The 11,226-nt window shown below is 46.8% G+C and overlaps 1 protein-coding gene across 3 annotated transcripts in view; it reads right to left on the bottom strand.

Moving 5' to 3' along the window:
* Nucleotides 1-929: 929 nt before the first annotated feature.
* Lgi2 (leucine rich repeat LGI family member 2) overlaps nucleotides 930-11,226 on the bottom strand; it is a 31,810-nt gene continuing 21,513 nt past the window's right edge. The window contains exons 8-9 of one of the 3 annotated variants that reach the window (XM_074042517.1): nucleotides 6,224-6,751; nucleotides 930-5,613 (exon numbers count right to left, since the gene is read on the bottom strand). In XM_074042517.1, the coding sequence (XP_073898618.1) occupies nucleotides 5,588-5,613; nucleotides 6,224-6,751 (554 nt within the window). In that variant the 3' untranslated portion in view covers nucleotides 930-5,587. Of the gene's footprint in view, nucleotides 6,752-11,226 lie in introns of all 3 variants that reach the window. The other 2 variants (XM_074042516.1, XM_020185543.2) reach the window with 2 other exon arrangements.

Here is an 11,226-nt window from a genome sequence, read left to right as displayed (position 1 = left end):
GACCTGTGCGGAGCACTTGAAGTCCAAGAGGATGTGCACTGAGGTGTTAGCACTGGTCTCTGCCTTACTGAGTTTGACTGGCAGCCTTAGAAATTTCTAGTTCTTTTCTGCCCTTCTCTACACACATTGAACAATGAATTAATGGTAAAACAAGAACGAAAGGGACCAGGCTCTTCTTCTCTCTCTACTGGTCAGTAGGGGTCTTCCCCTGGCCCATCATGACCTTTTCTTCTTGGAAATTATGGTCTGTATTTGCATCTCCTATTCCCCCCAGGTCCATGATTGTTGATTTAAGACCTATTCTGATCCCCTGGGCATCCAATCTGTTGGGTTGGTGCCAGTGGAAGATACATCTTAAGGTGACCTCCAAACCCCCACAAATCATGTCCCTGTGTAGTCCCTTCTCCTTCAGTGATGGCAGAATCTGCTCCAAACCAATATAATAGGACAAAGGTGTTAGGATATCACTTCTAGGGCCTGTGATGGCCTAAAAAAGCCAACAGTTAAGTGGTTCAGTACCTATGGGAAAGATCTTCTAGCAGGGACCTTGGGGCAGCCTCTAGGAGCTGAAAAAGGTCCCAAGCCAATAGCCAGCAAAAAAACCAGGGACCGTAGTTCCATGGTCACAAGGAAATAAATTCAACCAACAACCTGAATAAGCTGAGAAGCAGATCTTCCTCCTGTGGTTCCACACGTGTCTGCTGCCTTGATGGCAGCCTGGTGAGCCCTGGAGCAGGAGAGCCAGCAAAGTTGGGAACCGGGGCCCTGGTGAACAGGCACTGTTTGAAGTCACTGCATTTGTGACACTTTATTACATGGCAATAGCAAACTAGTACTGCGTCGTGCCATATGGCAGCATTTTCTATTCGTTTATTGCTCAATTAGCCACACGTTGCGTTAGGACACAGAAGCTTACCTAGACTTGTGTTGCTGACTAAAGATTCATGCAATTAGCCCCTCTGGATTGCATTATAAGTTCATAAGAGTCAGACTCTGTTCTTGTATCTAAAAAAAAAAAAAAGCCCACAGCACATCAAAGTATCTTGCACACAGTAGGTACATAGCCATATGTGCTCTAGGGTTTTCATCCTTTCTTCATCCAACTAACCCAAAGGGTCTTAGATTAAGATACATGCTGCAAACATTCAGAGTGTGCCTACTGTGTGCCAGGTAGGATCCAGATCTTCAGAGGACGTGTCAAAGCCCTGCTCTCCAGGAGTTCAGCGTTCAGCCTCACCAAAGAGATCCTGTCACCTCACCTCCTGTCACCCTGTAGAGTTCTTGGTCCATGCATCAGGATTCTGAGTTCCCAGCACAGCTGAAGTGTACTGTAAAGTCCTGCAGTGAGTTTTAAGTGACTTTTACATGAACTTTTAGTTTCCAGTTGAAGAAGCAATAGGCTCCTGCCATGCCCACCTCCCATTCAAGGAGCAAGGGAGCCACAAAGATATTCTGCCCGCCCCCACCCACAGCCCGTCACGGCTGTGTTTCAGCCTGGACTCAGAAGACATATCCATATTGGACCAGACCACCGATCGGCTATATTAGGCACGAACTACTGTTTATTCATAGGCTTACAGAACATATCGAATTAAGAGGCATATCGTGTGTTAATTCTATTTTACCAAAAAGAGCTAAACTACATACAGCTTTTAAGATGCATCCATCATTGCCTGCTTACTGTCAAGTACTTTCATATACATATAAACTATTATCTTCCCCTAAGTTATGCGTTTGAAATACATAAAAACAGACCAAATGGCACACTGGCCTGCTTCATCACGGTTCTGGTACATTCCTAATAGTTACAGAGATGGGCATGGAATGCATAATTTCCTACTAGAAGAAGGTGAATTCTGAGACAGCAGTGGCCCGGGAAGGATAAGAACACCTCCATTCTGCTCTCAGGACGTAGCCTTAGGATGCAATCCTTGCTGGAATGCGCATCACACTGGCTTCTCACCATGAATCAGTTTCCTCCGTGTTTCCATGGCGTCCCAACCCTGGACCGCCTTTCTCATTGCACCTGCCTTCCACTCCCGTGCACTGTCGAACAGAATCGCTGGCTGCTGTCTAAGCAAAGAGTTTTCTTCCACAGCTGTGAACAAAGAATCTATCGCTCACAAGTAAAGTCATAAAGCCTGCTGGAGATTTCTTTAGATACAAAACAGATCCCCCCACCCCACCTGCAGACTTTCATCTCTCTTTTACATCCCAGCCAGCCAGGCCAGAGAGATTTTCATCCTGAGTGCTCCCAACAGTCAAAGCTCTAGTATCCCACACTGATCTCTCTCCTAAAAATACCCAGCTTCTCACTGGATGGGAAGAATTGTGCCACACTGTCATTTTCAGTGTGCTTCCTACAGGCCAGGAGCAATTTATTATCACCCATGCTTTTGGGTTTTTCATTTGTCTCTCACAGAACTCATATTGTTGATCTGGTGAGCATGGTGACAAGAACCAGAGGTGTCTGAAGCTCAGCATCCCTTCCAGAGCTATGTGGGAGGGGAGACAACCGTGCCAGCTAGAAATCCTCTTTAGAATAAGAAAAACTATTGGAAATTCCTGGGAGACTTCTGAGGCATCAGAAGGCCCACCATGTTTGTTAATTGTTAAATGGACCGGCTGCTTGAATGGTATCTGTTTGGCATGACTTTCCATCACGCACACTCTGCTGCATTTTTTATTTTATCTCGAGGTGTGGTTATGCCCACAGCTGTGATGACAATGAAAGTCTTCTTTGGGAGGGCATAGCAGAATGTTATAGAAAGAAAATACAACACGTGCTTCGCGTTCAGAAGTGAAGTCCTAGCTTGACCACTCACTACTGGATACACAGGTAGGCAATCCACCTAAATCCTGTATCTACTTTCTTCTCTCTGAAATTAGAACAATGTCTGCCCTCCAGGAAGGTGAAGCATTAAGTCTGACAAATGACAGGAGTCAGATCTACGTGAAAGCAACATAAAGCCTTGTAGAACTGCAAGGTGACTGTATCTACCAACCAACAGCGCTCTGCATCTTTAAACTGTTATCTTCAGTCTTCATAAAGACCTCCTCCCCACCCTTTGGGGTCTGGGACAAGACCTCACTTGATGACAGAGGCCTTAAAACTGCATGACCATGTGGAGTGATCAGTCCAGAGCCTCCCCACAGACGAGCTAAGCAGATGACCACCCATGGGTGATGGCAAAGAAGGAAGAGGCAAGGGCAGCCATGCTGCATCCCCAGCAGGTCTCCACTGGGGACAATCCCGTGGGATTCTCAGCTCGGGGCTTCTGTCATTGCTGCTTGGTCATTTTTTTTGTTTCATAATACTATTGGAAGAAAGCTTCCTGCAGCAACTGCTTAAAATTTCCGAGATCTTGGGATGAGGCAGTAAGATTAATGGAGCAGAGCTCCCGCTGCCCCGTGCCAAAACCATCTCCGCTCCTCTGGTAAGTTGGCCAGAACAAATATCTCCTCCCATAGCACTGAGCCCTGTAGGCTACTTGTGTAAACTTTTGTAAAAAGTAACAGAAAGGGACACTTGGTTACAGCTGAGTGGATTATCCGCCCTCTCACATCGCAGCACCCATGCCTACCTGAGATCATTTGTGTACCCCCAGTGCCCCATTTAGATGCGACAGACCCCCCCATCTCAAGCCCCCAGAAATTTCTGGTTCTCCAGATTCTAAACAATGGCCCCCACCATGGCGAGTGCAGGTGGTCAGTGCCTGACATCACCTTGTAAGTTACCACAGAGATGCTGATGCATGGCTGACGCCCCTGTTCCCTCTTCTACAAGCAGCAGGGACGGGGAAGTGATTTCAATCTGATACAGTGCTGGTACTGTCTCACTGTCCCCTGTCCTGTTTGCCCAGTGCACGTTCTCCACTCAGGAGCTGTCTGAGGGGTTCTGGGCACCAGGAAGTGTGACTTGCTGTGCTGGACAGCTGCAGGAATAGCAGAGTGTCTCACTTTCAGCCTGCAACCTGGGACTCTCTGTGTATCCATGGTCAATTCGAATAAATCAACACAGGAAAAGAATGCAAAGAATGATTTGTGCTTCATAAATAAAGACAAACCACTTTCTCTGTCTGCTTGGTATTCGATAGAAAAGTCCCAAACAACCACAGAACCGGGTGTGGGTGAGTGAATTCATGAGAGGTCCTGGTCCCAAGGCTGGCACCTCAGCCTGCGGGTCCAGAATGTGTGTAACAGAGCTGATGGAATGTCAGTATGTTGCTCTAGGTGCTGTTGGTCACTCAGTCTGCATTGCTTGGAGCCAGGAGACAAGTGCGTTCACATTTGTGTCATGATACCTACTTGTGACGTGGCTAATAACCGTGAAACCCAACACTGCAGCACAATGGGATTGTGCTTCTGTGGTAGAAATTTGGTGCATTACTCTGAAAATCCACTTCTAAAGCAGTCTCTTTATTCTCCAAAAAGAACCCACTGCCCAAGCAGAACAGCCACTAAAGAACCAGCCACAAACCAGGTCCCATGAGCATTCTGTCATCCGCACCAAAGGCCCATTCTGAAATAGGCCACCTGGCCCCAAGCATAGACCTAGTCTACAGAATGAAGCTCGCCTGGCTTTAGCTGGTCTCTGCTAACAAACCTGAGAGCCCCATCTGTCCTGGATGCCCCACCACCAACCCCTGGCCCTGTGTGAGTATGTGAGCCTGGGGATCCTTTGCAAAAGTACTGGGAGGAGAAGGTATGTCCCCGTCATGAGCATCCCAGGCTGTAATTCTGTGTGCATGGCACCTTCAGTGGGGCAGTGCTAGCCGTGGTAACACCATCAACTCAACAAGGCAGGACTGCTCTAGGAGGAGGGAGGGAGGCAGGTGGGCAGGGCAGGTCGGCAGGTTGCTATTCAATGACTTGAAATAGTAAGTTGTCCAGAGGGCAAAGACACGCATCAATCAAAGAGCCCCCTCTGGGTTTCAAAGCATGTTGAGATCTAAGTAAAGTCCCCTCTGACTCTGGGAAATCTCACTTCAAAAATCCTATCCCACGTGCATCAGATGGAAACATCTGTTCCAGCCCTCCAAAGGACAGATAAAAACACCATTCAGTTTCTGGCCTGTCTGCTGGCTCAAACTCAAAGGATGATTTCAGAGAGGCAGGTGAGTCACAGAACACAGCACACAAGCATTATTGCTCTGGCCACCACGAGGTTCACTTTGAACCACAAGAAACAAGAAAAACTGTCTCACTGCTGGGCCCACAGCCCATGCTGGGATAGACACGTGTTGCCAGAATACTTCTTTTTGTGACAAAGGAAGCAATGTCGAACATTAAGCTGTTATCGAACCAATGACAAGTCCCAGCCATGGGAGCCCGTGAAAGAGCCATGGTTCTGCTGGCAGGAAGATTCTGGAAGACTGGGCATTGCTTTCAAGAAACTAGGATGGCTCAAAATAGCACTGCTGAGTGTTCAAAGATTTTAAACTAATCATCAGCAAATCTTTTCAGCTGACTTTGGCTTTCACATTCTTACCAGAAAGACTGCTAAGACGGAATGAGAAGGGTCCACAGGTTGGGTGGCTTGGGTTTTTTTATTTTTTTGTTTTTTTAAATTTCATTATAAGAACTGCTATAAGTCATCCAACTTTCTCCTTCCTATTAAAAAGAAAGAAAAAGCACATTACTTTGTGGATGGTCAGAATAAATGCTGTACTCTTGTCTCAGAAATTACAGGCTCTCAGACATCTTTTTAAACGGTAGGATGGCATGCAGTTAGCCAATAAATGCAATCCCTGATTAAAATGTGAGTCCTAAAATTTTGAAAACTTCTAACTATTTCCCCAGTGCATTTAAGTTGTTTTAATTTCAGAGCTCTGAGCCTGGCTTATTTTATTGTATTATTTTATTTGTTTTCTTTTGGGTCATCTCTCGTGAGAGCTAATGCTACATGTCTTTTCAATTCACCAACCATACCTTCATAAACTTAAGTCAACGATGATATGTTCAAAAATCTTTGTTTTCCCTTTGAAACTGGATGCAAAAAAGAAATCTCTCCTGTCAGTGGAGACGGCCGTGAAGGACCGAGGTGCCTGCACGTAGATCTCCTTGAACTTTTTGAACTGCCGCTTGTCTTTATCCCACTGGTATATCTGTGAGAACGTGTAGTCGCTCCCCAGGGCCAGGTAGTGGTTATCTTTAAAGGAGAAGGGCTGCAAGGTCATGGCCCCCCGGGACGGAAGCGCCTGGACCTCCGAGAACTGCTTACCGTTCCACCGCATGACCCGGGAGTCCCCGATGAAGCGGGTGAGTGACAGGTACAGGTTGTTTTGCATTCGGAAGCTCTTGACAGCTAGCACGTCCTCCATGTTGGGGATGTCACCATGGGGGACAAACTTCTTAGAGCTTTTATTCCACTGGAGGATGAGGGGGACCTGAGAGCGGCTGGACAGGATGAGATGTGACTTCCCGTCAATGTCCACGAACTCGGCGTCTGTGTCCCTGAACCACTCGTGCAGAGACTGGTAGGAGTAGAAGCCTTTGCTGTTCCATTTGTAAACCGTGGACAGACCGGCCTTAGAGCTGTCGGCGATGATGAAGAATGTCTCATCGTCGATCTGAAACAGCTCGATGTCATTGGGCTTGGAGATTCGAGATACTTCTATGTCTTGGAACTTGACAAACTTAGTCCAGCTCTCATCATATTTGTAAATGTGGGAGCCGCCGAAGAGCTGGGCTACCACCACGAAGACCTGGTCGTCAATGAGGATGGCCTTACAGCCCACGATCGACTGGCCTGCGCTCCAAGAAAAATGGGGGGTTAGTGTGGCTGCAGCAAAAAATGTACCCCATGGTGACAGTGTCAGCTGGTGGAAGTGTAAAATGTACCCCACGGTGACAGTGTCAGCTGGTGGAAGTATAAAATGCTATAGAAAACAGTGGCTGGGCACCAGTGACTCATGCCTGTTATCCTAGCTACTCAGGAGGCAGAGATCAGGAGGATCAGAGTTCGAAGCCAGCCTGGGCAAATAGTTTAAAAGACCCTATCTCGAAAAAACCTTTCACAAAAATAGGGCTGGTGGAGTGGCTCAAGGTGTAGGCTCTGAGCACTGCAAAAAAAAAAAAAACCAGTATAGCAGCTCCTTGACAAGTTAAACACAGAATGCCATATGACCCACAATTTCACTGTGTCTTGATACATCCCCAAAGAAGGGACAGCAGGGACTCAAGGAGATATCAGAGCCCCAAATGCTACATGCCAAATGTTTGTATGAGCCCCGAAATTCAAATGTTGGAACCTGGTCAAGATGATGGTGCCAGGACGTGGGGCTTGGGGAGGCCACGAGGTCAAAGTCAACATGAAAGAGATTAGTCCCCTTATAAAAGAGCCCCAAAGAGCTTCCTGTGCCCTCCCACCTTTTGAGGACACAGCAAAAAGACTGCCTGCTATGAAGTGGGCCTTAAGCCAGATACCAAATCTGTTGGTGTCTTGATTTTGAACTTCCCAGACTCCAAAACTATAGGAAATCAATTTCTGTTGCTTATGAGTCCCCTGTATGTTGTAGTCTGTTATGGCAGTGCCACAATGGACAAGACATTCTCACACAAAGTATAAACCAGTGTGTGCCATACGCTCGATGGAATACTATTTGGCCTTGAAAAGGAAGGAAAATCTGACACATGCTACAACATAGATGGACTCTGAGGACATTCTGCTAAGTGAAATAAGCCAAGCACCAAAGGACAAACACAGTCAGATTCCACTTACACAGGCCCTTGGGGTCATCAGAGGCCACAGGTTGGTTGTGAAAGGTAGTCCAAGGCTAGGCAGGGGAGAACGAGGAGTTGCTATCAAGTGGGTACACAATGAAAAGAGGCCTGGAGATTGCATGGAGAACCTCGGTGTCCTTAACACTATGGAACAGTGCACTACAAAGCTGTCCCAATGGGAATGGGGACGAGGCACAAGGGGCAGACCACTTGCTGTAGGAGGCCCCGAGTTCAATCCCATGTACCACCAAAATAAATAAAGAAAAAAATGGTCACTTTTATACTATGACTATTTTACCACAATTAAAATTTTTAACTCTTTAAAAACTATGCCTCCATGGAAATGGGTATTTGAAGTGGCCAGGGCCTCTGGAGTTCCCACTGTGCTGCCCTCAGAGAAAGCAAGGTATTTCATGGTAAGTGTTCTCAGTACACATGGGAGAGACCAGTCATTATGGGATAACTTAAGCGACTTCTTGATAATCCAAGGACGGCCCTCGTGCTGCCCAGGGCAGGCACTGCAGAACCATTTACAGAATTGCACACCTGTCTGAGCCATCTTGCTCAGGGGGCACAGCACAGGACTCCCCAGGGTCAGGGGACATGTTGACTCTCCTCTAGGTCACCAACTCCCTCCTCTCCCCAGCCTCTGCAAACACCCATTGCTTCTCCCACGTCCGCCCCCACACAGGACCCCTTCCTCATTCCAAAAGGCCTCCCAGCAAGGAGAGGACAACCCATGTCTCAAGACCACTGACCCTCGTTCCATTTCTCCTTTCACTTATTTGTAAGTAATTTGAACCAAAGTGAGTTTGGTCTGTAAATGACAAGGATAACGACCCCATTTCTGTCCTGAGGGATTAACTCCAGGGCCAACAGTGGCTTTCAGAATGGTTCTTATGTTTCTCTTCCACTGTTCTGGACTCCTTTCAAGAACCTGGACCCTTGCCTTTGTTTCAAACAAACCATTGATTTTTTTCTTGATATAAAAGAGTGTCCATCAATGAAAAGTTTGAAAACAGAAACAGGTAAAACTTATAATAGTGGTAGAAAACCAGTCACTATCCTAAGCACTTTTCCATATATCTAACCTCATAACCACCATCAGGCACACTTCTTATCATTATCCCAAAGGATGGAACTGAGGCACAGGGAGGTTAAGCAACTTATACAAAGTCACACAGCTAGTACATGGTGGAACTTGGGATTTAAATCGAGCTAGCATGGCTCTAGTCTGTACCCTACCACCAAAGTACTAAAAAGCAAAGGAAGAAAATAAAAACCACTTGCATTGCAAGTATTAAATAAAACTTAATATCATGCTATACTTAATCTATACATAGATATAGATATATTATAGCTATAGACAAATCTATAGTGTATTTATAGATGTGATCTATAAATATATACCATGGAATATTTAATCTATAAATCTATAAAGTCAAATATGCTTCTTTTTAAAAATTGGGGCTTGTATCAAACACATGCTTTTTTATGACCTACTTTTTTCTCCCTTGATTCCTGTGTTGTAAACATTTTTCCCAGGTTCCTGAATTTTCTGCAACTTGCTTTTTGTAAAGTACTACATAGTAAGTACTCCATGGTATGAATTCACATTTTATTTAACTAATCCCTACTGCTGGACACAGCAGTTATTTCTAGATTTTCATTATTGCTAAATGCTGTGCTTCCTTTAGCACATTGTTAAAGACCACGTTCAAAGTCGTCTGGCAGCGTTTCTTAATTGCTGGGGCAGATGTGCCTACTTCTATGGCTTTGGGCTGAAACTGCTAAACTGCCCTTCACAAGCTGCCTGGGTTTCCAGCCAGCTGACGCAGTTCAGAGTGCAAGCCTTCTTCTCCCAAACGGCCCTGGAGGTTTGTCTGTCTCTGCCAAAGGGCCACGTGAGACAAAAAGGATTCCTTTCTTGGAGATGCCACCAACACCTCTGCCCAAGTAACCACTTTTAGCCCACAGAAACAGCAAAGATCTGTATCTGTGTGTGTCTCTATGTAGCCTGGGTGTTTGTGTGTATCTGTATCTGTGTCCCTCTGTGTCTCTGCACATATCTGTGTATCTGCCTCTGTGTGACTGTGTGTATCTGCGTCTGTGTGTGTGTATGAGTGTGTCTGTGTCTGTGTCTGACTGTGTCTTTGGGTGTGTCTGAATGTGTCTGTGTGTGTGTCTCTGTGCATGTATACCTGTTTGTCTGCATCTGTGTGTTTGTATGTCTGTGTGAGTGTGTCTATATGTATCTACGTCAGTGTCTCTGTGTGTAACTGTGTCTGTGCATGTCTCTGTATGTCTGTGCATGTCTGTGTTTCCGTATCTGTGTGTGTCTGTGTATGTATGTCCGTGTGTGTGTGTCTGTATGTCTGTGTGGTGTGTCTGTGTGTGACTCTGTGTGTGTGTCTGTGTGTGTGTTTTAATGGAGGAAGATGAATTACAGATTAGAACACTCTTAGCGTGCAGAAATCACACAGCAAACCAAATAAACTCAAAGCAGGAGAGGTGAGAAGTGACTAGAAGATGCTAAGGAGAGAAAGGAGCAAGCATTGGTGTGAACCTACCCCAGGGTTCTCTCTGCCCATGGACACGGAGCATCATGCATGGTGGTCACCAGGGCCAGAAAAGGGAAGTAGGTGCCTCTGATTCCTTAGAGCTCCCACCTTGCAGGTACAAGTTGGAAAGTCCTGCTCAGCCCTTGCCAACTCTGGGGTCAGAGTTGGCCAACAAGACAAGGAGCACTGCTCGGCCCAGGGAGGGGAGCAGCACGTGTGCCGTGCCACCTCACTCTTGTCCAAGGCAAGGGGCAAGTCCTGGAGGTCTTAACTGAAGTCAGAAGGCCCGGGTGTGCGGGGAAGGAGAACTGGCCCTCTCCTACCCTGGTGGATGATGAATGCTAGAGCTTGTTGTAGGCACTGTGCCTTTAACACCTCGCCCTCTACATCCCACGAGATCCCCAAGCCCAGCCCTGTGCTATTCCCTCTTTACAGATACCATGGAAAGTCATAAAATTCCCATTTCCAGATGAAAGGGACCCATGGGAATTAAATAACTTGGTCAAAGTCCTTAGCCAGGAAGAGGTGGAGTCAGGATGATCAAAAGCCAGCCTGCTGTGGTGCTCAAACTTCTAACGACCATACTGCTATACCCCGTTTCTCTGGCTTGGCTGTGGAAAGAGAACCCAAGCAGGCTTCACGTTGAGTCTCCCAGCTCTCAGAAGATCCAGCCTTGGTGGGAAAGGGCTACGGAGTCTCTGGAGAACAGTGGGTCCAGTCCGGGCTCAGACCTTGGTCACACCCGCTCCAAGGGTGCTGACCACTCAGCACCCGTCGCCCCTGAAGCCTCCACCAGGTCCAGGTGGTCACTGCATTCCTAGGGTCTGGATTCTTAATTACTTGTTCTGGGGTCACCTTTGAGCTCTGCCCCCACGCCCTGCAAAGGCTCAACCTGGCAGCTGGACCAACCCAGCCCCGGCATCTTCCCAGGAAGTTATAC

The sequence above is a fragment of the Castor canadensis genome, chromosome 9 (genome assembly GCF_047511655.1).
Source record: "Castor canadensis chromosome 9, mCasCan1.hap1v2, whole genome shotgun sequence".
Classification (NCBI taxonomy): domain Eukaryota; kingdom Metazoa; phylum Chordata; class Mammalia; order Rodentia; family Castoridae; genus Castor; species Castor canadensis.
Note: the sequence above shows the minus strand (reverse complement) of the source record. Positions and strands in the feature narration are given on the sequence as shown.